The 27,500-nt window shown below is 38.1% G+C and overlaps 2 protein-coding genes across 6 annotated transcripts in view; one reads left to right on the top strand and one right to left on the bottom strand.

The window, feature by feature from the left end:
* harbi1 (harbinger transposase derived 1) overlaps positions 1-602 on the bottom strand; it is a 9,248-nt gene extending 8,646 nt beyond the window's left edge. Inside the window, exon 1 of the mRNA XM_061889585.1 lies at positions 438-602. Coding sequence (XP_061745569.1) covers positions 438-602 — 165 coding nt within the window. The remainder of the gene's footprint in view (positions 1-437) is intronic.
* Positions 406-22,081, top strand: atg13 (ATG13 autophagy related 13 homolog (S. cerevisiae)). Of its 5 annotated transcripts, none has more exons than XM_061889578.1 (18): positions 406-565; positions 5,040-5,120; positions 10,354-10,434; positions 10,525-10,644; positions 10,777-10,823; positions 10,928-11,068; positions 12,844-12,884; positions 13,012-13,108; positions 13,209-13,316; positions 14,639-14,735; positions 14,827-14,925; positions 15,091-15,165; positions 18,676-18,785; positions 18,842-18,968; positions 20,833-20,907; positions 20,971-21,078; positions 21,147-21,275; positions 21,342-22,081. In XM_061889578.1, the coding sequence occupies exons 2-18, from the start codon at positions 5,052-5,054 to the stop codon at positions 21,417-21,419; spliced, it is 1,602 nt and encodes a 533-aa protein (XP_061745562.1). In that variant the 5' UTR covers positions 406-565; positions 5,040-5,051; the 3' UTR covers positions 21,420-22,081. The 5 variants fall into 5 exon arrangements, with proteins under 5 accessions (XP_061745562.1, XP_061745564.1, XP_061745561.1 ...); XM_061889580.1 differs by lacking the exon at positions 406-565 and adding an exon at positions 814-996 and having other exon boundaries at positions 21,013-21,078; XM_061889577.1 differs by lacking the exon at positions 406-565 and adding an exon at positions 814-996.
* Positions 22,082-27,500: the final 5,419 nt, after the last annotated feature.

Raw genomic sequence — 27,500 nt, 5'->3', positions numbered from 1 at the left:
CAAGTACCCCCAGGGGTACGCGTGCCCCCATTTGAGAACCACTGTACTAGTCCTTCACTCTCACTATCTTCATCCACAAATCTTTCATCCTTGCTCAAATTAATGGGGAAATCGTCGCTTTCTCGGTCCGAATCGCTCTAGCTGCTGGTGGCCATGACGGTAAACAATGTGAAGATGTGAGGAACTCCACAACCCGTAACGTCACGTGCACATCGTCTGCTACTTCCGGTACAGGCAAGGCTTTTTTATTAGCGACCAAAAGTTGCAAACTTTATCGTCGATGTTCTCTACCGAATCCTTTCAGCAAAAATATGGCAATATCGCGAAATGATCACGTATGACACATAGAATGGACCTGCGATCCCCGTTTAAATAAGAAAATCAATTTATTCAGTTAGACCTGGTTCCAAATCAAGTGTGACGTCACATTATGTTACCTCTTTGAGCAACTCCACCAAATACAGGATAAAGTGTCTGGGGAAGCCAAATTGTGCGAGGAGGAATTCTTCAGACACCGAGTCCAGGTTGAAGCGGTCCAGCGTCTTGTGGCCCCGACCATGCAACAGTAGGTCACAATCCAAAACGGCTATTGAGATCGCCATGTTGTATGTTGCCAGATCAACGTCTTTCAAGGAAGCTAACTCACCGCACTTGCTCGCAGATTCGCCAAATAAAGTCACCATGTTTTGTTTTTTTAATCAAGAGTACTATTTTGATGAAATATCAGTATTCTATATATTGCACATGTATTTACATATGACAAAATTATCTGTGTTTATTTTATTTCCAATACGTGTGTAACAACGAAAGTGCCGTTGGGAAAGCGTTGCTAGCCAAACATGCTGAGATGGGGAAGATAAACAGAGCACAGCCTCTTTTGACGTTGTTAACATTAGAATTGGATGTGTTAATGTTGATAGAAAGTGACATTAAATGTCATATTCGTTGACGTGATTTGTACTTCACTGGAGCTGCGTTGCTGAAGGGAAATCTAATGTAAGGTTTCTTTTGTTTTTGCGGCAGGGGTTAAAGTGCGTGGCGTCTAGCTAGCTGGCTAGCATTAGCTTGTATGCTAATAACTGATCAGTTCTTATGGTAGATAAACTATTGAACGTTTTTAATATATTCACGATGATAAATCAGCACTATTTTACATAATATTGTGCTGGTCAGTGGTTTGACGTTTCCTCCACATGTCAACGTGCAGTCTAATGGTGACGTGGAGGCCTCATTTGCCAGTCTTACGACCACAAACACTTCTGCTTTAAAATGTTTGCAGCAATAACATTTATAATCCTTCTTTCCTGCTTTGCATTACTGTTAAAATCCATGCGTTGGCAAAGTCACTGAGAAACGGCATATCTATCTACAAACCCAGTTTCCATATGTGTTGGGAAATTGTGTTAGATGTAGATATTAATGGAATATAAGGGAATAAGCGGTAGAAAATGGATGGATGGATGGATTTGCAAATCCTTTTCAACCCTTATTCAATTGAATGCATTACAAAGACAAGATATTTGATGTTCAAACTCATAAATGTTTTTTTTTTCAATTAGTAATTAACTTAGAATTTCATGGCTGCAACACATGCCAAAGTAGTTGGGAAAGGGCATGTTCACCACTGTCTTACATCATTTTTTCTTTTAACAACACTCAATAAACGTTTGGGAACTGAGGAAACTAATTGATGAAGCTTTGAAAAGTGGAATTCTTTCCCATTCTTGCTTTATGTAGAGCTTCAGTCGTTCAACAGTCCGGGGCCTCCGCTGTCGTATTTTACGCTTCATAATGCGCTACACATTTTCGATGGGAGACAGGTCTGGACTGCAGGCAGGGCAGGAGAGTACCAGCGCTCTTTTTTTTTTTTTCACGAAGCCACACTGTTGTAACACTTGTCTTGCTGAAATAAGCAGGGGCCTCCATGATAACGTTGCTTGGATGACAACATTTGTTGCTCCAAAACCTGTATGGACCTTTCAGCATTAATGGTGCCTTCTCAGATGTGTAAGTTACTCATGCCTTGGGCACTAATACACCCCCATACCATCACAGATGCTGGCTTTTGAACTTTGCGCCTATAACAATCCAAATGGTTATTTTCCTCTTTGTTCTGGAAGACACCACGTCATCTGTTTCCAAATATAATTTGAAATGTGGACTCGTCAGACCAGAGAACACCTTTCCACTTTGCATCAGTCCATCTTAGGTGAGCTTGGGCCCAGACAAGCCGGCGGCGTTTCAGGATATTGTTGTTAAATGGGTTTGGCTTTACATAGTAGAGATTTAACTTGCACTTACAGATGTAGCGACCAACTTTAGTTACTGACAGTGGTTTTATGAAGTGTTCCTGAGCCCATGTGGTGATATCCTTCACACACTGATGTCAGTTTTTGGTACAGTACCGCATGAGGGATCAAAAGTCTAATATCATCGCTTACGTGCAGTGATTTCTCCAGATTCTCTGAACTTTTTGAGGATTTTACGGACCGTAGATGGTAAAATCCCTAAATTCCTTGCAATAGCTTGTTCTAAAACTGTTCGACAATTTGCTTACAAAGTGGTGACCCTCACCCCATCCTTGTTTGGGAATTACTTAGCATTTCATGGAAGCTGCTTTTTTACCCAATCATGACACTCAACTGTTCCCAATTAGCCTGCACACCTGTGGGATGTTCCATGTAAGTGTTTAATGAGCATTCCTCAACTTTATCAGTATTTATTGCCACCTTTCCCAACTTCTTTGTCACGTGTTGCTGGCATCAAATTCTAAAGTTAATGATTATTTGCACAACATTTTTTTTTTATCAGTTTGAACATCAAATATGTTGTCTTTGTAGCATAGTCAACTGAATATGGGTTGAACATGATTTGCAAATCATTGTATTCCGTTTATATTATATTTACATCTAACACAATTTCCCAACTCATATGGAAACAGGGTTTGTATAAATTGTTTAATACACTTTACAAGTATTGCTCTTTTAAACATGGTAATATAGTACCAAGTAGAAACTCTGGGATGTGCGATATCGCAATTTCAACTGTTTTGAGCCAAGGCACATTTTTTTTCATAAAAAAAATAGGGAGGCACACCACCGGCAGAAAAGGGTAAAACATGAAACACCACCAGGTTGTCGTGCCTTATTTTGAGTCTGTTTCCTGTGTGTAGTGCTCTAGTTCCTGCCTTGCGCTTTTATATAGGTGACAGTTCCTGTTTTGTTGGCGTTCTCCTGTAGCAGCTTTACGCTTGAGTGCTATTGCCCTCACCTGCATTGTTTTTCGCAATCAAGACTATTTAAGTTTTGCGTATGCTATCCTTCTTTGTGGAGACATTGTTGATTGTTATGTCATGTACGGATGTAGTTTGTGGACGCTGTCTACGCTCCACATGCAGTAAGTTTTTGCTGTTGTCCAGAATTGTGTTTTTGTTTACTTTGTAGCCAGTTCGGTTTTACTTTTGTTTTGCATAGCCATCCCTATGCTTCAGTGCCTTTTCATCGCGGGACTTGTCTGTTATTCATTTTTGGTTTAAGCGTTTGTGAACGACTCTTGCCGTCGTCTTGTGGTTTGCGTGGACCATTCAGGAACAACATCGCTTCGCACAGGTTTGACTCTTTATTTTTTCAAATAAAGCTGCAGTGTCGGTCGGTCGGTCGCTCTTTCAGCTCCTCCTCCGCTGCACGCTCCGGTCTGCTTTTCAGCTGCCGTGTCATCGTCTTTGCCTTTGCTGTTCTCTGTCGCTCTTTTTTCGCTCTCCTGCAGTGCTGCGGACACTCCACCTCCTCTCTTTTGATCTTTCCTCCTTCTCCCCTTTTATACACTGCGAGGAGATAGGCAGCTTGTGAGCCGGTGTGTGAGCCATGCACCTGATCTCGATTGCTGTGGCGTCGCTCCCAGCACGGTCCGCCTCTTCATTCCACCCCATTCTCCGCCTCCTGGCCGCCATCTTGAGCAGGGCCAAAACGTGTCCTGCCCCGCCGTCGGCTCCGCCTCTCCACAGCGTTACATACATTTTTACCTGCACGCTGTCTCCCTCTGTGCTCTGTATATTGGAATAACGACAAAACATCCTCGACGCGTTCCGACTTCTACAAAACAATGAAGTACCTACTGCCACTTACTGATGTGGAGTATTACATGGTTACCCTGCCAAGCTCTAATTGGTCCAAAAATATTTTTTGGACCAATTAGGTGAAGTTGCATAATTTACCACGCCAGACAATAGCTGCTGAAAAACACTGCACTAGTGCAACCATGTAATACTCTATATCAGTAGGTGCCAGCAGGTAGTTCATTGCTTTGTAGAAATCGGAACGCATCGAGGATGGTTTGTTGTCATCCCAATATGCAGAGCACAGCAGGAGACAGCGTACAGCTAAAAAGGTATGTAACGCTTCAACCAAAAATGAACAAAAGACACTGAAGCATAGGGATGGCTATGCAAAACAAAAGTCAAACTGAACTGGCTTCAAAATAAACAAAAACAGAATGCTGGACGACAGCAAAAACTTGCAGAGACGGCGTCCACAAAGCATGTCCGTACATAATATGACAATCAACTATTTCCCCACAAAGAAAGATTGCGTAAATAGTCTTGATTGCAAAAAACAAAGCAGGTGCGGGCAAAAGCACTCAAAGGAAGGCGTGAAACTGCCTCAGGAGAACACCAACACAACAGGAAGGGTCGCCAAAATAACAGTGCAAGACAGGAACTAAAGCACTACACAAAGGAAACAACTGCAAACTCAAAATAAGGCGCAACAACTTGGTTGAGTTTAATTTTTTAACCTTTTCTGCTGGTGGTGTGCCTCCGTATTTTTGTTATGAAAAAAATGTGCTTAGGTTAAAAAAAGGTTGCAAAACACTGCATTGAACCTTTTTTTGTCAAATACGATTTGCTTTATGGCGTAAATTGAATACAACAATAGAGGAGAACACTTGCTACACGTTCAGATATTCATGTATATTTATTAACTTTTTATAATAGCTGTTTTTCCTGTGGTTTGAGCATCTTCAGTGTGTGCTCATGGTTGCAGGCTCGTGTCAACATGGATAGTGACCTGAGCCTCCAGGATAAAAAGGACTTGGACAAGTTCATCAAGTTCTTTGCCTTGAAGGTGAGAAAGCAATGATATTCAGTCTTAAAGGGGTACTACACTTATTTGGGAAGGAATTTTGCTTATCATTCACAATCTAAATGTAAGACAAGCACACAGATGTTTTCTGTTATTATTCATTCTAACGAGAGTTCGACCGGTGTGTTCTTTTCAGGGCGTATCAAGGAGGCCGATACAAAACGATATTAATTTGCAGTAAAATGATTTAGACATGAATAATATACAGCTTAACACGGCTTTAAAGTTAAACTGCACTTTGATTTGAATCGTTCACAATCCCTATTATGAGAGACAAAAAGACAAACATTTTTTCTTTTTGATTGTAATTTATAAAAAACGTCTCATCCTAAGTGGCTATCAATACAGTTAATGGGAACGATACATTCTGCCTCTAAATAATTTAAAATGCATTCAAAACTGCCAATACTTCATTTACGTCCTGTAACCTGTATGATATCCAAGCTTTACCGACTTTATTGTTAGAGCAAACATGGAGGAACTCTTTTCCCAGCGTAGGAACACATCGGCATGATGTGACAATTAACTATAGCAAGAAAAAGGTATCTTCTACATCAGCACCCGAATCGATTTTGAGTTTGTAATGCAATCTATACTCGCGCAAAATGATCAACAATCTCATTACAGTATCTGTAAAGTTTTAGCCCACATTTCATGTTTTGTTTGTACACAGCTTGCTTGACAGCTTTTGCACTGTCGTAGTGCTGCATGTATCATGATCAATATTATAGTGAGTCACTCGATGGTTTGTTTGGTCCAGCTATGGATGTTTTTTCCGGCTTATTTTGGGTAAGCACTGCAATTATGTCGAAATAGCATTGTTTCAAATTACACGTTTACATGGTCATAGTCACGCCGACCTCACTGTGTTTTTGTCAGGACTTGGAATAAGGAGTGGACTCAGATGCAGAGATGAGATTCTAATAAAGCTTTTATTTTAAAACAACTTTTTAAACCTCCAGAGCCAGAGTATTACGCACTTAATGATTAACCAAAAAATATGCGTAAATAATTCCGGAAAAAGATAAACCAAAAATCACTCCAAAAATAGGAGGAATAAACTAACAAAAGGATGAACTACAATTGAAGTTGTATCTACTCTAAAAAAAATAACACAAAGCGCACCAACAGGACGAAGAACAAAAAATAAAATATTAAAAAATTATTTTTTTTAAAAATCACTCAATCTTTGAGGAAGAAAAGGAATTTAGAAAAATACAAAAACTCACCAAATAAGTTGGACGAAGGCTAGAATAACAAAGGAAGTAAACGTGGGAAGAAGCAAGGCATGGATACAAACATGGACATGGACGCTAGATTGTCACGAAAGTTTGAGACGATCTGGCACAGGACAAGGGGAGGCATGAGCTTAAATAGAACATGATGGTAATGGAAAACAGGTGGAAACAATCAAGGGTCAGGGATGACGTCAGACTGGTGACACAAGAGGAGGGGCCCGTCATCTGAAACAGGAGGAGTTGTTTTTCAAAATAAAATATAAAAATCACAAGACAGAAAAAACTAAGACAAGACTTCCCTCACCGCGGTGTAACACTTTTCCATGTGCTCTCAATGTTTCAGCAATCCTTTGTGCTCATTTCTATAAGTTCATCCTCTCTATATTCAGCTTTAAAAATATATATGGTTGTGAGTCATTATTTGTCCAAAAATAGTAGTTTTTGTTGTTTGTTATCAAGTCGGCCATGATTAGATCACACTCGCGTTTTTTTCCGGAAGTCAGAACACACATTTGTTGTCGTAAGTCGGAAGTGCGCAGTTCCTGCAATGCCCAAAATTACCAAAATACGGTAAATATTGTACATATTAGCTATTGCAATGAACGTGTCTGTTACTACATTATGTATGAATCGATGGATGTAAAGCACACCTGTGAAGTGAAAACCATTTCAGGTGACTACCTCTTGAAGCTCATTGAGAGAATGCCATGAGTAAAAAAAAGTAATCAGAGCAAAGGGTGGCTATTTTGAAGAAACTAGAATATAAAACATGTTTTCAGTTATTTCATCTTTTTTTGTTAAGTACATAACTCCACATATGTGCATTCATAGTTTCGATGCCTTCAGTGACAATCTACAATGTAAATAGTCATGGAAATAAAGAATGCAGTGAATGAGAAGGTGTGTCCAAACTTTTGGCCTGTACTGTATATATACTTGCCGTGTGTATATAAAATGTTGATGGAGGGTTTTGAAGGGTTTTTAGAGGGCTTTGATGGCTACAACAGTGACTCACATGAGCTGCATCTTCCAAGTGTTTATCATCTTTTAAAATCCTATTTAAAAAAAAAAAAGGTGTGGGTTTTTGTCTTTCATAAGGATTGTGAACGACAGGCAACATTCCCAAAAAACTGCAGTTCCCCTTTAAGTTGTTTTTATTCAATTGTTTTTGAGGTAACAGCCAACGAGTAGCAACAATGTTTTATACGGCACTAATGTTGTCATTCATTTAGCACCAAACTACATCAGGGAATTTCACAAACACCTTTATTACGTGTGTCTAATGCTGTGGGTCAGAAGAGCATCAATATTTGCATTTCAAAATAAGGGAAATCTTGTTAAAATAGTTTTTTTACATGCAAACATTTTTTTAAATATGGGATTTCTCTACATCACAATAACTCGCCATCTACTCAATTTTACAGTCAATGGATACATTGTGAGGTTTTCTCATGAGGAACCCTGAAATATTGAGGATGGGGAGGTTTAAGCACTGCAGTAAAAAAAAAGTACTTTTCACAAGCAGGACAAAAGGGCTGTTGCATGAGCAATGTTTATAACTATCTAACTCAATATTTATTTTTTAAATACCACATAGTGGTATTGTATGTGTATATCTTGTATCTGCTGATAAAGTTCTCTTTTAGTTGTAAGAAAAACTGGAAAAAAAAGGCAGATACTGATATACCTCCCAAACCAAAAAAGAGGCTAACTATATATGCCAAAAAACATTTATACTAGGGCTGGACAGTGTGACCCAAAAATTCATACCACGGTTTAAATCGAATCCCTTCACGGCAACTGTAAATATCGCGGTATAAATGTTGTGGTGTACAACTTAGAATGAAAGTGTGTCTAAATGTGTTTTGTAGTCCCTTAGCAAAGCTAAATTGGTTTAAGAATTAAAAAAGAAAAAGCAAACAATGTTTTTTTTTAGCATTGTGCAGAAAAGCAAAAGTAAGGATTGTGCCTTAAAAGTACAACAATTCTTAAAAAAACAACCAAGTGGATATTATGGACAGTACTTCAGGAGCGTTTTCCACATCTTAAAGAACACAAAAATAAATATATATTCTAATAACACTATTTCAAGTACACAGAATAAGCTTGTATTCTTTTGTGCAAAGTGTCACTGAACACTTTGTTTCATATTTCAAAGTAAAATCCAAGCTGCAACCATAAATACTGAACTTTGGTTGCCATCAATAATTTTTTTCTCTAATCAAAGTTACCAAACATTTTTTCCACATCTTAAAGAACACAAAAATAAAATTTTAAATAACACTTGTAGAAGCAGATGATGTCATCGTTAGTCGCCGTTACCAAATTTATATCGTTTTTACAATCATACTGTGTATAAGGCGCAGCCCTAACCAATTCAGATTAAAAAAATAGGCCCATACTGATGAATGCCAAAATATTGGTGTCGATTTGTCGATTTCTAATTCACACATAAATAAATGTAAGCAAATGTCAGGTAACAATGGAGCGAATGGGAGTCATTCTACTTCACCTATAAAGCGCTCTAAAAACATCCGAAATCTTCCATCAACATTTTATATACATACTGTAAGTATCTACTACAGTGGTAAAAGGCACATTCCCAATAACATGTAGTACTTACGTATTGTATTCATCTTAAGCATACAGTGGTGTATTAACTTTACAGACACATCAACAACGTTCACTTTTTCCTTCAACAAAACTAATACTACTAAGCAATGTTCATGAGAGACAAAATGACTACTTTAGGACAAATTAATATCCAGAGCCTTATGTTTTTGAGCCTGAACATAAGGAGAACGATATACAAGCTTTAGAAGCTGTGTAGTAAACAGACACAGCTGTAGTGAAACACTAAGCATCATGCTGCATTATTCCTAAGTGCTAAACAAGAAATACAAACTATGAACATAACAAAATGATAATTTACTGTACAGTGTCTGCTCTCACTGGGTTGCCAACTGATGGGATGTTCATAAGACCTCCTACAATCCTCTGCTTGCATCCAATGGACTGAACTTCCACATTATCATGAATAATTTGCAATAACTGTGTCCACTTGGCATCCAGTAATGTTGTTTTGGTTTGTGCAGCCCTTTTGTGGCACCTGTGATTGAGGGTTTTATAAGTAATCTTTGATTGATTAATTTATATCTTTTTGTGTGGATAAAGATTTAATCATAATTCACCTATAGGTTCAAAAATAAAAGGTGTCCGTAAACAAGCTTTTCTTTTTGCCATATCCCGGTCTTAGTTGAATGTCAAAGTTGACCAATTTATTGGTTTATGGGTAAAACCTTCTACTATGCAAGTGAGAGGCATTATTTATAATCTCAAATTAACTTTCACCAGCTCAGCAGCAAGGGAGAAGCTCAACGGCTCTTTGTCAGCACTATAGCTGCATAAGCTGGATAGCTTTCTGTGATCACAGCACCACTAAAAGTAGTTTGGTTAAAATTCAGGTCACAAGATGGAGTATCGTCGGTGGGTTTTGGATGTTTTTTGGAGGGCTTATGGGTGCAATAGAGTACTCCCATTGCCTGCATTGTTAGCCACTTCGTCTTTTCCGTATTTAATGACGTAAAGACATGCACCTGGGGATAGATTGATTGGCAACACTAAATTGGCCCTAGTGTGTGAATGTGAGTGTGAATGTTGTCTGTCTATCTGTGTTGGCCCTGCGATGAGGTGGCGACTTGTCCAGGGTGTACCCCGCCTTCCGCCCGATTGTAGCTGAGATAGGCGCCAGCGCCCCCCGCGACCCCAAAAGGGAATAAGCGGTAGAAAATGGATGGATGGATGGACTTGTTTTTGTTCCTGTCTTACATAGGGATTGTTATTGATAGGCAAAGTTAAAAAAAAAAGTGTTTCCCCTTTAAATTAAATTGTTGGGCAATTGGCGGGGAAACAAAAAAACGTAATGCCTTCCTCTGTGATTTTTGTTTTAGTAAGTGCATTTATTTTCTCATTCATAGACCGTTCAGGTGATAGTCCAGGCTCGCCTTGGTGAGAAGATCTGCACTCGCTCTTCGTCATCCCCTACTGGGTCTGATTGGGTAAAACTTTGAGCATTGTTTTAATTAGTCATTGATTTTATTTGAATAATTCAACCTACTGCATAGATACTGAAATTTACTTTTTTCTAGTTTAACTTAGCAATCAAAGACATCCCTGAGGTGACTCATGAAGCCAAGAAAGCACTGGCAGGTCAACTCCCAGGCGTGGGACACTCGATGTGCGTGGAGATCTCCCTCAAGACCTCAGAGGTAAAATTTTCAACCTTTTGTGGCGTCGTTAAACTCACTGTGGCGTGTTTTTTTCTTATGTGAAATGTGAACGTAAAGTGAAATCTGTAGCATTGATAAATAACTCATTGTCATCATCTACCTTTATTTTAGGGGGACTCGATGGAATTAGAGACTTGGTGCCTGGAGATGAATGAAAAGTGAGTTTTTTTGTTACAAATATGTTTGTAAGAAGATCAAGCTCAAATATGTTTGTAATATTTATTATGGTGATTGTATTCAAATGTGTTTATTTCTTTTGTAGGTGTGATAAAGACATAAAAGTGTCATACACCGTCTACAACCGACTGTCTGTCCTTCTGAAGTCTCTGCTGGCCATCACCAGAGTAACACCTGCCTATAAACTTTCCAGAAAACAGGGACATGACTATGTCATATTATACAGGTGAGTTACATTTGCATTTTATTTTAGTATTTCAACCACTCAATATCAAGAAAGAATGGTATATTTGTAAAACTCATAAAATTTGAATACCATGTTTTTCATCTTACCAATTGAACTTTAAGTATTAAACTAACATGTGATATAAACTCATTCATTGCGATTCGTTAAGCCTTTTATTTGTTTTAATTTTGATGATCACCACTTGCATCTTTCGATAAACCAAACTTTTCTGAGATTTTTAGTTTGGGTTTTCACAAACTGTAAGCTAGTGGTTCTGAAACTTTTTTCACCAGGTATAACCTCAGAAAAAATTTTGGCTCTCCCAAGTACCATAATCACCAACATTAAAATACAGTAGCGTAGTGAATGTAAATATGCATTAAAAAAATGTTATTAAAAAGTAAATTTTAATAATTTTGACCACAGTACGCCGGGTTTGAATATAGGAAAATAAAAAACTGTAATGGCACAGTACCACAGTTAGAGAATCATTGCCGTAAGCCATAAAAATCAAATTTATCTCAAAAAACTATCATGGAGACCTCATGTCAGACACATTAAAACACAAATCTCCAAAAGCCTTTTTAGTATAAACAAAGCAAAACTATACCTCAATGAAAGTCCATTCCGTACTCTATACTGTACCTTGGTACTACCATACCTAACATATTGTGTTGAAGTATGGGGGAATACTTACCACAACACAATTAATCCTCTGATCATATTACAGAAAAGAGCAGTAAGGATCATTCACTACGTTGTTTTTTTAGAACATACTCATAATCTGCAATCAAATTTGATGAACTTGTTAAATATAATACTTCAATAATCTATTACAAAGCATTTAACAAAGTATTGCCGCCTAATCTACAACCTTTTTTTATAAGACGAGTGCAGGCTCATAACTTAAGAAGTTGTGGATATTTGTCATTGCCAAGAGCTCAAACCATGTGTAAACGTTTTTCTGTGTCTGTATGCGGACTACAACTCTGGAACAACCTGGACTTACAACATAAGCAATGCCAAACTATTAATTGATTTAAACTATTATACAAACATCGGGTCTAATTCAAATATAGAGATCAGAATCTTTAATTTGACCTGCTGTTGTACTGTGTTTCAAAGAGTTAACATGTGCTCAATGTTTCCTTAACATTATTGCTATGTTGTCTATTACCATTGTTGGTATTCTGTCTATTAGCATTGTTGGTATATGTATTCTTCCTACATTGTTGATACAAATTATTGTTACAGTGTAATAATTATTGTCACCTGTGGTAATGCCACTATGATACAACATTTGTATAATCCCTAAACAAAGAAACAGTGAAACTCAATGTATTAATCACTAAATTGAGAACAGGGGGTGGGATTGAATACATTATCTTCCTCCCACTCCCTTTCAGGCAAAACTGGACGATCTTGCTCACATTTTGTACATTACCTTTTGCATTATATTAATTTATATTATTACATGTTATCAACCTTGTACTTTTTTTTTAAGTCACTGCATGAAATAAACGAGAGGAAAAAAAAGGTTAGAAATATCTTGAGTTGTATGTTATTAGCCTATGTTTTATGTTAGTTTTACCTTGTAAATCTAATTGCTGGAATTAACGAACCTTTGCACAATATACACATTTTTTGACGTTAACTTGAACATAAATATAAATACGTGTACAAATACATGATCTACATCTGTGTGTATAAATCTTGAGTTTTTACTATGTAGACAACCAGTCAGCTTATTGTTTCTGCATGTCTTTTGCGTCTAGGATCTACTTTGGGGAAGTTCAGATGAACGGATTTGGAGAAGGTAGTTATGATTTTTCCATGCAGTCTGTGCAACAGCAGATTCCAAACATGCATGTGTGTTGTATACAGTAAATCTGTCAATTCTTGAGCGCAGGTGGTGAGCTTGTAAAATACCGTTGTTTGTTTAGGTTTCCAGACGGTGCGTGTTGGTGTTGTGGGCACCCCTGTTGGTACCATCACGCTTTCCTGTGCTTATCGCACCAACCTGGCTTTTATGTCCAACAGGTAACACACAAGGAGAATTTACTGTTCACATTTTAAATCATACAGTTGTCTTTATAGACTACACCTCATTAATTCCAACAAACCTCTTGTTGGCTTGCAGGCAGTTTGAGCGATCTGCCCCTATCATGGGGATCATTGTGGACCACTTTGTGGATCCTCCCTGTGGTGGCCAGCGAGCTGCAAACATGGGTCAGCCCTGCAACTACAGGTACTGACATTAAACGGGCTTTGACTTGGGATGAATGATGAATTGCACTTGCAGTTTAATTGCACACACACATTAGTGCTGCATCGTTTGCTAGCTAGTTTGGCACCCTTACTGGCAAGTGTGTTAATGTAACTGAGGGTCTTGTTAAGATGATTGCGGACGTTCTGAATGTTGAAGATGAAGGAAGAAGAAAAACCTTGAAAAATATCGTCGTATTTTACATTGCAGTATTAAGGGGACAATATTGCAATTAGATTTTATTTTTTATTATCCATAGCAGGGGTGTCAAAAGTGTACCCCGTAGTCCATTTGCGGCCCACAGCTAATGTTTCAAAAGCCCATGGCACATTCTAAAAAATACTATAAATAATAAACAAAAACATAAACAAAAGTGAAATAAAAAAGCTTAAAGGCTAAATGTAATTTAGAAAAAGTTGCAACGTTGACTAATAAAACAAAGCTTTTTTTTTTTTCTTTCAAACTGTCATTGCTCAAAACATAATATTGAATCTAAATCAATGTTATTATGAATTATTGACCTATCCAAGCTTCCAATTACTTCACATCAAATATTCCACCAAGAAAAAAATTTTTGGTGGAAGATTTAGCAGATTTGTAAATGAATAATCAAAAAAATTATATTTTGTTGTTTTCTTACTGTACCAAAAATGAACCGAACCGTGACTTCTGAACCGAGGTACGTACCGAACCAAAATTTTTGTGGACCGTTACATCCCTAGAAACTGTAAATATGTGATGTACTTCATGGTCACTTTCATTCAGCGCTAACTTATATTGTGGTTATTGTCACTAGTTTTCCTTGCTATTGATGATTGTCACAATCTTGTCCATCTCTTTGCCTCTGTTAGCTCTGTACACCTGTGTTCCTGTGTACTTATACTTCTACTGGGTGTTAGCTCTGTACTCATGTGTTCCTCTTTACGTACTACTTCTACTAGGTATTAGCTCTGTACTCATGTGTTCCTGTTTACTTAGTACTTCTATTGGGTATTAGCTCTGTAATTATGTGTTCCTGTGTACTAACTACTCCCTATAGGTTTTAGCTTCGTATGTACACAAGTTTTCCTGTGTACTTACTTCCTTTACAGGGTATAACCGTGAGCTTGTTGATTAGACTGAACCATGCTGCCCCCTACCTGTAGGCTGATGTATCGTTCTAACATGAATATAAGCATACGGGGACACACATTGAACATTTCTCCGGCTTTTCACAACCCACTCTGATACCTCTCTGTACGCTCCCAGGTGGTCCTGGCCCACTATTTGAGAAACAAAACATTCTATTTTTTTTCTCCCACCAGACCACCAGATGATGATGATGATGGAGTCCAGTTTTCCGGCGTTCAGGATTCACAGGAGGTCTGCACGACTTCGTTCTCCACTTCTCCTCCCTCTCAGGTAAAAATACACCTCTCAATTTCTTTGCTCTCCCTTTGCCTATGCTTTCTTACCTGCTTGTTCTCCTTCCTGTCATCTGACTGCTGTACAGTGTGTCTGTACACTGAGTCCTTCTCCTTCCAAGCTGTCTAAAGCCCTCCCTCTGGACAGTCCACAGATCCCATTGGTTCCTGGACTTGTCACTCACACTGTGAGTCTACACTTGCCTATTTTCTTTTATTTGGCTTCTTTCTTAAGTCTGCTGGTTGAATTCACAGATGTATCTTGTTCTTTTCCTCCTCATTTCTTATCCAACACAACATCTCCATATTGACCCACAAATGAATTGAATGTGCTATTTTGTGTGCACATGTAGCTGTACGCCTCCAGGTTGTGCTACCAGCCTCCTGGAACTCCTGACCTTTGTCGCACTGCTGCCAATCCAAACCAGGTAGTAATTCTTTCATTTACTAAGAAACCATTGATGACAGAGGAGTTAAGTTACATCAAGGAACATCACAAATGTCCAAAAAGTAAAAGCAATGATTATACTTTATTTAATCCTAAATTTTCTCTGTGTCTATTACTGATTATTTTTACTAGTTAACACTTTTATGTATTAATTTGTGGTGTTATACATTTGTTTAATATATAAGATACTCCAAACCCTCTTATACACACCAACAATACCCCCATAGACACACAGCTAAATGTATTTCTTTTTACAAGAGCTAAGATGTTGGATATAAATATGTCCCATTGGATATCTTTAACAATTAAGGGTGGATGTCTTGAATTTATATTTAAAAGTCAGCCATAGTACAAGCATAACACTGTATCGGTAAGCAATATCACTAATAATCAAAATCCTGGTCAAATAGGAGCAGTATGGTCAGCACAGCAAATAGTCAATTGCCTATCAAAAATGATAAACTCATAAAAAGTCACTTAATTATTTTTGTGTTTATCGAAATAATCAAAAAGGCTTACAATGTATAAAAAAATATTTTCAGAAACACGTGAATTGAATTTTCTCTAGTTTTTTTCATTTTATAACATGTCTCTTACCCAATATTTCACATTTTTTTTGCATTAATTGTATTATTTACAATATGTAATATATACTATTCTAAAATGTGTTCCCTTATTATCCAAAGAAAAGAAACGAAAGCGTTGGAAAACATTTAATTGTGTTAAGTGTGCAGTGTTAAGGCAAAGAGAGGAATACAAATGTTTTAAAAAATATATGTTTTTTTGTCCTATTCAGCCACTCAGGCAAATTATATAGTTGATGTAAATGCCCATATCTGCTGTACAGATGTACTTTGCAAAAGAGAAGTGTGGGATACTTCTCGTGTTGCCTCATTTCTATTTGACTTTATTACGTGGATTTATTTAATGTTTGGCACAGCCGGACCAAAGCAGGAGTGGATAAAAAAAAATAAAAGAAGACTGAAGGAGAAGTTGCGGAGGCAAGATGGGAATAAGACAGAGACAACAACAACTGAGCAACATCAGCAAATAAGTTATGTACAAAGAATGATCGCAAAGAAGCAGTTAGTGAAGTAAATATTAATAACACAATGAACATTATTGCACTACAAATGGAGCAAAATAAAAATACCAATAGACATGGCACCATTGATAATTAATAATAATAATAATTACATCTATTATCAACAATACAATTGTTTTAAATGCAACAATACATATATGTAATGAAACCTTGAATTACAAAAAGAAAATGAGTAAATGGAGGGGAAGAAAGAGAAGTGAACTATATTAACCTTGTACATTGTTATAGTAAAAATAGATTTTGCTTCATCAGCTTCATCCCCTAGGTGGAATGTAAATATATGTTTGAAGAAAAGTGATTCAATGCATAAGTGTACATATGCATATGTGCTTGTATATGTACAGTATGTGTACATGTATGTTTGTACCGTGAATGTATATGTACAGTATGTGTGTATATATGTTTGTACAGTGAATGTATATGTACAGAATGTGTATATTTATGTTTGTACCGTGAATGTGCGCGTATGTATGTGGGAGTGTATCTATTGTGTGAATGTGGGTTTCTATGTACAACTCATTTGTCTCCCACTATGTGCCAAAGTACAGCCCTAACCACCCAGAGAATCCAACCCAAAACAACAGGGTGCCCAGGGAACAAGAGATCAAAAATACAAGTTTTAATTTAATAAGACTATTTTTTTTTTAATTAAAATAATAATTCAGTTATATAAAGTAAAATAAGATATTGAAAATAAATAAACAAATTTTAGAGTCAAATTTTGATGAGGTAAGCTTTGCCCGGCAAGATGACAAGTAAAAACAAATAACATAAAAAAAATAAATAAATGAGGTGGCGACTTGTCCAAGGTGTACCCCGCCTTCTGCCCGATTGTAGCTGAGATAGGCGCCAGCGCCCCCCGCGACCCCAAAAGGGAATAAGCGGTAGAAAATGGATGGATGGATAATGATTTGTGTTATAAATGTGTTTTTTTTGTAGTGTTTAGTTCAGGGGTAGGGAACCTATGGCTCTAGAGCCAGATGTGGCTCTTTTGACGTCTGCATCTGGCCCTCAGATAAATATTAGCCGACATTGCTTAACACGATAAGTGATGAATAATTCCGCTGGTAATCACAGTGTTAAAAATGACGTTCAGAATATAAAACATTCTCGTGCATCTTAATCCATCAATCCGTTTTCTTCCGCACCTGTTCATTAATGGTAAGAATTATTTTGTGTATTATTAGTTAACTTCAGAATAACAATGTTATTAATAATAAAAAGAAACTTATTGTACTCTAAAAATGTTGGTCTTAAAAATGCACATATATAGTTGTATTTAGTGTTAGAAAAAATTGTACAACTCTCACGGAAATAAATTTTTAAATATTTGGCTTTTAATGGCTCTCTCAGCCAAAAAGGTTCCCGATCCCTGGTTTAGTTTATGGTTGTAATGCTGCCAATTCCGGTATTGATTATGAGTGACATCGTCTGATCCCAATCACAAACTACTATCTACTACTCATTCAAATCATGTTTGCCCTCAAAGTCCGCCTATGTTCATGGAATTATTCCCTGAATTTGTTAACCTTAAACCAAATAAAAAAAACAACTGATATTGGAAAAATGTATTGATCCTTAGAATCACTCGAGTATCGATCATATGCTGATACAGCCTCTGGTATCGACACTGGATGGATCAATTCGCCCTCCACTTATGTGCACGCTTGGCCGGTACTATACTCCCTCCATACTAATATTTTCTGTTAATAGCTGCTTTCTTTCTTCTGTTACGTGGTTCCATCTGCACTTCTTAAACTTTACCATATGTTTGTTTTTTCAATGTATCTTAGTGGCTAGTTCAGCTAATATCTTGTCTGCTTTCACTTGCACTTGCATGTTTAGCCTTGTATTCCAGTGATGATGATAATTAATAATTGAGGAGATGATTACTACCTTTTGAGGAGCGTCTCCACACTGCGTACAGACATGCACCATTGAAAGGCATTAATTAGCATTTAAAGATCACACTTTTGTGTTTATTCTTTTTACAGAAATTGGCCAATCGAATGGCACATCTTTAATTTTATTTTTATTCCAATTTTATTAAAAAAAATTCGATTTGCTGAATTTGGAAGTTTTTTAATCAAAAACAGCGCAGAAACCACAGTTGTGGCCGCAGCAGTAAGCCGAACTTCACCCGTATACACACCTATGTGGCCCAAACTGGGTTGCCAATATGATATTTGAACAAAAATGCGTTGCCCTTATTATCATTTCTGCAGATAAAAGTGTAAAATTGAAGCAGACAGTACTTGGACATAGGTTTAAATGTGACTGCAAAGGTGACGCTGCAGATGCCTCCAAGTTACGTTGCATATCTCGTCCACCAAATGGCGCTGCTTGGCTCCAGACGTGATACACTTGTAAACCTGTTTTCCTCAGACATTGCATGCCGGGAAGGAGGATGGGGTGGTGTTGCATCCAGCAAAGCCTCACCGTGGTGCAGATGCCCACCTGACGGTAGAGACGATCGGCAACACAACTGGGAGCAGGTACTTGTCTTCAAAAAGTTGAGGTGTTGTCCTGTACCAACGGCGTCTCTTCCCAGCGGCGATGACGACATCTTGTCCCATCCCGGCGAGGGAAGGAGGAGCGCTTCTCCCTCCGACCCGCTCCAGTCTCTTAACGCGTTCACAAGGAAAGTGGGAGCGTTTGTCAATAAACCCAACGCACAGGTAATTCCTGTTATTTTATTTCAATGTACAACAGTAATTCTGTTTTTGTTAGTTTGCCGATCAACAATAGATTGTCCGTAGACCAAGCAATTTTTTAATTTGTTAGGGACCGTGCACAGAAAACATTAGACGGACAGAGATAGGGCTGGGTGTTAAAACAATGTCAGTATATATTGCCATAGACACGTAAAAATATGTTGGAGAGAAAAATTTGATATAAACTGTATTTTACGGACTGTAGAGCTCACCGGTATATAAGGTGCATCCACTAAATTTTAAAAGAAAAAAATATTTTTCTACAGATCAGCCGCACCGGACTAAAACCCACAGATGTATACATTGTGAAATTAGTTATTTACACACTAATATTTTGTAAATGTTTATTTACATACCTTTATTGTATGTAAATATGTAAATTCTACGGCAGTAAAACGGCTGATCAAACAAAACAAAAGTCATCGTCATGGACCCACTAGCTGTGGAAGCTATCTCTGGGCTCAGCTAGACAGAGTCAATAACACCACGGTGACGTTTTGTTGAATTTACAGAGGAATATGTGAAACTGAAACAATACAAAAAAAAATGCAACTGTGAGCATATTAGCTAATGCTAACAACACTAGCTTCATTACAAAACGACAGCACGTAAAAATATACATGGAAACACTCCTACAGACATCACATCTAGTAAGTATGAGTTGTTTTAGTTATATTGTAAAATGGACAAATGTTGCTTGGATTGATGAATAAAGAATACTTTCGTGTAGAAACACTATGGACTGTTCTACTTCCGGTTTAAAGCATTAAAACAGGAAGTACATAATCAACCTGCAGTGAACAAACTCGTCCAGAAAACCTTTTCAGTGTTTCTGCGTGTGTTCAATGAAAACATTATTGCTGTTAGCGAAGAAAAATACTTAAATTAACCGCACGGTTTTTTAAGCTGCAGGGTTTGAAGCGTTGGAAAAATTAGCGGCTTAAAGTGCTGAATTTACGTTATATTTTTTCTTCCTTGGAATAAAACCCGGAAGATGCTAAGCAAAGTTGGTTGCATGAACAACGGCACTCGCTGTCTAGTAACCAAGCAACGCAAGAAGTGAACATTGATCAGTGGGAGTGACATGTTAGGCATGGAACATGTTAAAACAAAGTAACTAGATACTACCAATTAGATTAATATTCCATTCATCTTCTACCACTTGTCCCTCATCATTTTGACCAAATAATAGAATGGGAAATGACACAATATGTCACTGCATATGTCAGCAGCCAAATTAGACGTCTTTTTAACCTGTTTGCTTAAAAACAAGTTGTCTAGTATGTTAATTTTTTGTTGCAAAATTTTTCTTCAAATGCAATAAAAAACATGTATAGTGTATCATAAGAGTTTATTTCGGTTTAAATAAAGCCAATAATAATAAAATTTAAAAAATAGTGTCTCCTTTTATTTTGAAATACATTTTGGTACCAGTACCAAACTATTGGTGTCAGGACATCACTACAAGAGACAAATACGTGATTAATGAACTATGTTGGAAATCAAGAGTGTTTCTCACCTTCCTTATCAAAGTGCTGCCACTCACAATTTTCACAGGCCTCCTGGTGGCTTATTTAGCAGTCATACTTCATAATAAAAGCAGCACTGAGACTTAGTCACCAGCGTGTGGAATTCTTTATCTGCGCCCTCGATTCTGCGGAATGATCTGCGGGCAAACGGACTAGTCTCCATGTTCAACTGCACTCCTAGCGAAAATGTTTAAAACTGATTAAATATAGCAGCATCGAAGAATGAATGAAAGATTTCACGTTGGCAAAAACGTTGAAAAGTGCAGATGATTTCATTTAAGACTTTTTGTTTTGTGCAGCTAACTGCCGCCATGGACTTGCCGTTTGCTGCGTTTGTTCCAAGAGGTTTGGACCCTGAAGACAACGACCCGATGGTCAGTGTGGATGTTGAAGTGTTTGTTCATCAGCTGTATTCAAAATTGTGTTTGCGTGTTTAGGTGCACCCTCCAGACTCTCCCACCTGCATGTCGCCCCTGCAGGCCAGCCTCCACTCGCAGGACTCCGAGGGCTCGGCGCAGCACGACGACTTCGTCATGGTGGACTTTGTACGTGCTTACGTCCTTTTCATCGGCCGTGGCGGAATCTTTCTTCTCACGCCTTGTTTCACCCTCAGCGGCCGGCGTTCTCCAAGGACGACTTGTTGCCGATGGACCTGGGAACTTTCTACCGGGAGTTCCAAAACCCTCCTCAGCTGGCCAGCCTCTCGCTGCACATCAGTTCTCAGTCCATGGCCGATGATCTGGTAGGTCTTTCACCGACATCTTGCTGGACCCAACATGAGGTTGTTGTTTTTGTTTTCTCCACGCAGGACTCGCTGCCAGAGAAACTGGCCATCTACGAGAAAAACATCGATGAGTTTGACGCTTTTGTGGATATGCTGCAGTAGAAGACGGCAACAAGACGTTTGGAAACTCCACTTGCAGTCGGAAACATTCAACAGACTTGTATACAATCGTAGAAAATTAACTTCAGTAACTGGCAAAGAATGATGTCAAACGCAACGGTGAGTCACTGTAAATAATAGAAACACTGGTCCTGCTTCAAGTATTCACTTTTAAACACTCAAAGCCATTTCACCATGACGTGTCTGCTGGCATGAACAAAAAAAACTTGCACACATGCATTATATGCTGAGTCTAAAGTAAAAACACAAACAGTTCTCAGCTGGTCTGAGGATATCGCTTGCAAACAGCCCAAGACTTATTTGAAGTGTATATAATGTGTTGTAAATACACAGCCGCCCTAAAGGAAGTGTGTAGGCCGCTGTGAGTTGCTTTAACCCTCAGTCCCATGCTTGTAAACACAAAAAGTGCTGTTTTTCGAGTCGTACGTCAATATTTTTACGCTTCACATTGCTGCCAAACATTCAATCATTTATAGGACCTTAAAGCATTAAATGTCCGTTCATGTGAAGCTTGGCATTATTTATTGCAAAAGACGCAAGGGTAGTTATTTTCCATATAATAAATTATTCGGGCGGATATGTCACCTTTGTGTCAAAAAAAGCAGCATTGACTTCCATTAAAAATACTTTGTTTCGTCCAAAAAGCATGTATCTTGTATTTCTGTTTGAATTGTAGTGATTTTTATTTGTATTTTTTTATTTTCATTTTTTTTTGTTGTATCAACGGATTCAACCCTTTTTGGTCATTCATAACACATGCATGGAACTTTTGAACATGTGACTACCAGGTGGGCACAACCGTGTGTGTGTTCTTGTATTTCTACTCTTCTTGAGACATCAAGAAGGAAAAGTACCTTCCATATGAGGACCGTTGACCAAATTAGGACATATATCATGGTCCCAATACAGAAAACAATTGCATCTAATAGAGAATGTCTCATTTGGTGAAATCTATCAAAATTAAGGTGGTGTGTGTATATATATGTACGTATGTATATACACAGTGGGGCAAAAAAGTATTTAGTCAGCCACCGATTGTGCAAGTTCTCCCACTTAAAATGATGACCGAGGTCTGTAATTTTAATCATAGGTACACTTCAACTGTGAGAGACAGAATGTGAAAAAAAAATCCAGGAATTCATATTGTAGGAATTTTAAAGAATTTATTTGTAAATTATGGTGGAAAATAAGTATTTGGTCAACCATTCAAAGCTCTCACTGATGGAAGGAGGTTTTGGCTCAAAATCTCACGATACATGGCCCCATTCATTCTTTCCTTAACACGGATCAATCGTCCTGTCCCCTTAGCAGAAAAACAGCCCCAAAGCATGATGTTTCCATCCCCATGCTTCAGAGTGGGTATGGTGTTCTTGGGATGCAACTCAGTATTCTTCTTCCTCCAAACACGAAGAGTTGAGTTTATACCAAAATGGATACATGGATGATACAGCAGAGTATTGGGAGAATGTCATGTGGTCAGACGAAACAAAAATATAACTTTTTGGTGCAATGCAATGTTAAAATGATTATTTAATAAACTTGTTTTTATCCAATTACAATTAACCTATTTGCTTTTAATTGTACCCAGGAGAGGTCATTGGTCAACGCTCTTTATTATTAACTTTTTACTCCTACTCCCACCTACCTCAGGAATTACACTCACTCGCGCACACACACACACACACACACACACACTCACTCACAGGTAACCCCTGAGGTGTCATCATTGACTATTTGACAATTTATTTTTTATTATTATTATCTTAAGTGTTGACTTAATTTTTCAACTACTGTATTTTCCGCACTATAAGGCACACCGGATTATAAGGCGCACCTTCAATGAATGGCCTATATTAAAACTTTGTTCATATATAAAGCGCACCGCATTACAAGTCGCATAGAATAGATGCTATAGTAGAGGCTTGGAATTTGTTATGCACCCTTTAGATGGAGCTGCGCTAAAGGGAATGTCAACAAAACAGTCAGATACGTCAGTCAAACTTTATTAACAGATTGCAAACCAGCGTTCTGACAACTCCATTTACTCCCAAAATGAATGAAGACATGCACCTGGGGATAGGTTGATTGGCAAAATTAAATTGGCCCTAGTGTGTGAATGTTGTCCGTCTATCTGTGTTGGCCCTGCGATGAGGTGGCGACTTGTCCAGGGTGTACCCCGCCTTCCGCCCGATTGTAGCTGAGATAGGCACCAGCGCCCCCTGTGACCCCAAAGGGAATAAGCGGTAGAAATGAATAAACAGCTGTTTTATTATTTTCACCGATTCAATAAACACGTAAAAAACAGTCTGATACTGTTACGGTGAATCAAACGTTAGTGCAATCACAATATAGTAACACTCGAAATAGTGCAAAGCAATAATATATCAATAGCTCAACGTTGCTCGAACGATAATGTCACACAACACAACACACAAAATAAACATGTAAAGCTCACTTTATTAAGTTATTCCTCATCCATGAATCGCTCAAATTCTTCTTCAGTGTTCAAATCAAACAGTTGGGCGAATACGGCATCCAATATGCGTCTCATCGACGTCGTCATTAAACGAGTCAGTGTCATTGCTGTAATTGTTAAATGTTCTCGCTGCTGCTCTATTCCCGTGTTATACTGTGTGACTGATCGCCTTGAGTTTAAACTCTGCGTCGTAAGCGTTTCTCGTAATAGGAGCTATTTTGGGGTCTTTACATAAAGACACAGAAACGGCACGCCTCCCGCAGTCATATATCCCAGCATGCACCGCGTGCTTCTTCTTCTACGTGGGAAAAGGCGGTTGACTTAATTTTTCAACTATATGTTACTCAAACAACTAGCACATAACATTACTCTGTGTGGGGGAGAAGAAACACCCTACAATGTATGTCGTTTTGACGCCATATAGCCAAATTACTGATTCTGTGTATGGGTTTTGAAATCAGTACCCCTTTATTAGGTACTGGTTTCGAACCCCACTCTAGCTGACAGCATTTTATTCCATCTCATCATACTTTACTGAGCCAGCAGTTTTCGATTATAATTTGTGTATGGAACAAAATCTTGTCTTCGTAAGACCCAGGATAGACCAGTGGTTAAGACTGCTCATTCGGAATGAGAGGTACTGGGTTTGAGTACCAATCTGGTTGATGGTATTTTGGTGTACCTCATCATACTTTACTGAGCCAGGAGTCCTCAATTACATTTGTGTATGAAAAAAAAATTATTTCAACAACCCAGGATAGCCCAGTGGTTAAGGCTGTTGACTCAGGTTGAAGGGTGCTGGGTTGACATGTGATTTACAAAACTGGCTGGAGGCTTTAAGGTTACATTGTGGCTGTGTCACTTCTCCCATGTATTGTTAAAATAATTATTCAATAAACTTGTTTTTATCCAATTACAATTAACTTATTTTCTTTTAATTGTACCCAGGAGAGGTCATTGGTCAACGCTCTTTATTATTAACTTTGTACTCCTACTCCCACCCACCTCAGGAATTACACTCACTCGCACACAAACACACTCACAGGTAACCCCTGAGGTGTCATCATTGACTATTTGAATTATATTATTATTATCTTTAGTGTTGACTTAATTTTTCAACTATATGTTACTCAAACAACTAGCACATAACATTACTCTGTGTGGGGGAAAAGAAACACCCCACAATGTATGTCGTTTTGACGCCATACAGCCAAATTACTGATTCCGTGTATGGGGTTTGAACTCAGTACCCCTGTATTATGAGCCCACAGCGCTGACCATTGAGCTATCCTGGGACCCATTAAGTTTTGGTTTTCGCTCATATACAAATGTAATCAGTGAACTATGGTCGAGGCGAAATCAAAAACAAGATCTTACAAATTATGGATTTGAACCCAGTTGTACTGCGTGAGATGCAGCAGACTTAACTATTGAGCTATTCTGAGTCTTGTTGAGATTAGATTTTGTCAGTAATTTGTTCCACCTCTATCATACTTTACTGGGCCAGGAGTCCTCGATTACATTTGTGTATGGAACACAATCTTTTCTCCACATGACCCAGGATAGGCCAGGAGTTAAGTCTGCTGACTCGGAATGAAAGCTACTGGGTTCGAACCCCACTCTGTTTTATGGTATTTTGTTCTACCTCCTCATACTGTACTGAGTCAGGATTCCTCAATTACATTAGTGTAAGGAACACACTCTTATTTTCACATGACCCAGGATAGCTCAGTGGTTAAGACTACTGATTTGGAACGAGAAGTACTGGTTTTGAACCCCGCTCTAGTTGACAGCATATTGTTCCATCTCATCATACTTTACTGAGCCAGGAGTCCTCGGTTATATTTAGGTATGGAACACAATCTGGTCTTCACAAGAACCAGGATAGACCAGGGGTTAAGACTGCTGAGTCGGAATGAAAGGTACTGGTTTCGAACTCCACTCTGTTTGATGGTATTTTGTTCTACCTCTTCATACTTTACCGAGTCAGTAGTCCTCGATTAAATTTGTGTATGGAACACAATCTTATCTCCACATGACCCAGGATAGCTCAGTGGTTAAGACTGCTGACTTGGAATGCAAGGTACTGGTTTCGAACGCCACTCTGTTTGATGGTATTTTGTTCTACCTCTTCATACTTCACTGAGTCAGGAGTCCTCGGTTACATTTTTGCAACAAACAAGTCATCAATTGGGTTCACAAGATGTTTGATGTTTATTCCTCTCATGTTGTAGTAGTTCCCATCTGCAGCTCGCCCGGGGCACTCTATCGCCACCATGTGGTCATACCTGCAACAAGTTCATAGTTCTTTGATGTGTGACACATGACGTGTGATACATGATGTATGATGTGTGACGTGTGATGTAGGATGTATGATTCGTGATGTGTGATATATGATGTGTAACATATGACATTTTATATATGCCTTCCACTTTTTAAGTGACCAAAAGTAATTGGACAATTGGCTACTCAGCTGTTTCATGGTCAGGTGTGTGTTATTCCCTTGGTTTCTTTTTTTTTCATTTACATCATTTACAAAGAGCAGATAAAAGGCCTATGAGAGGTCATCTCTCAATATGAAGTCCAAAGAGCTGTCACTATCAATGAAGCAAGCCATCATTGGGCTAATAAATCAAAACAAAGCCATCAGAGATAGTAAAAAGATGAGGTGTGGCCAAATCAACTGTGTGGTACATTCTTAAAAAGAGAAAACGCACTGCTGAGCTCAGCAACACCAAAAGACCTGGAAAACCACAGAAAACAAGTGTGGTGGATGACAGACAAATCCTTTCTCTTGTCAAGTAAAAGCCCTTCATAACAGTCGGCCAGATGAAGAAAAGTCTCCTGGAGGTACAGTAGGTGTATCTGTTTCCAAGTCAACAAGTAAGAGAAGACTTCACCAGAGCAAATAAATAGAGATTTCATCAAAAGGTGTAAACCATTGGTGAGCCTCTAAAACAAGAAAGTCAAGATTACAGTTTGCCAAGAAACATCTAAAAGAGCCTGTGCAGTTCTGGAACAACATCTTATGGACAGATGAGACAAGGAATGATGGAAATAGAAGAGTATGGAGGAGGGAAGGAACTGCTCAAGATCCAAAGCATTCCACCTCATCAGTGAAGCATGGTGGTGGTAGTCTAATGGAACTGGATCTCTTATATTTATTAGACTTAGACAAACTTTAATGATCCACAAGGGAAATTGTTCAACACAGTAGCTCAGTTACAATGATGGAAAGTGTAAGGATGGAAAGGACAATGCAGGTATAAATAGACTAAATATAACAATATAAGATATATATGCGAAGATATACAATATATACTTAATATGTGTACAGTATATTATATATACATATATATGTCTATAAAATATATACAATATATACCAATTACCATGTACAATATTACAGTATATGTAACAGCTGCAACATAAAATAGAGAGTAGATCCAGCAGAAAATGGGCATTAAAAACAATGAGAAGTAGCTAACATAGAAGGTGTCAGGTAACAGATATCATATACTGCTGTATGGCAAGTGATTATACAGCTGGATGGAGTGTGGAATGAAGGAGTTCTTGAATCGCACAGT

The sequence above is a fragment of the Nerophis ophidion genome, linkage group LG27 (assembly GCF_033978795.1).
Source record: "Nerophis ophidion isolate RoL-2023_Sa linkage group LG27, RoL_Noph_v1.0, whole genome shotgun sequence".
Taxonomy (NCBI): Eukaryota; Metazoa; Chordata; class Actinopteri; order Syngnathiformes; family Syngnathidae; genus Nerophis; species Nerophis ophidion.
This window is presented reverse-complemented; position numbering and strand designations above follow the sequence as displayed.

Bases quoted from the DNA above. Each gene is read 5' to 3' on its own strand.
- atg13 (XM_061889578.1), top strand. From the start codon at position 5,052: ATGGATAGTGACCTGAGCCTCCAGGATAAAAAGGACTTGGACAAGTTC. The intron at 14,736-14,826 runs GTAAAAATACAC...ACTGCTGTACAG, and splicing joins CCACTTCTCCTCCCTCTCAG to TGTGTCTGTACACTGAGTCC. The intron at 20,908-20,970 runs GTCAGTGTGGAT...TTGCGTGTTTAG, and splicing joins CTGAAGACAACGACCCGATG to GTGCACCCTCCAGACTCTCC.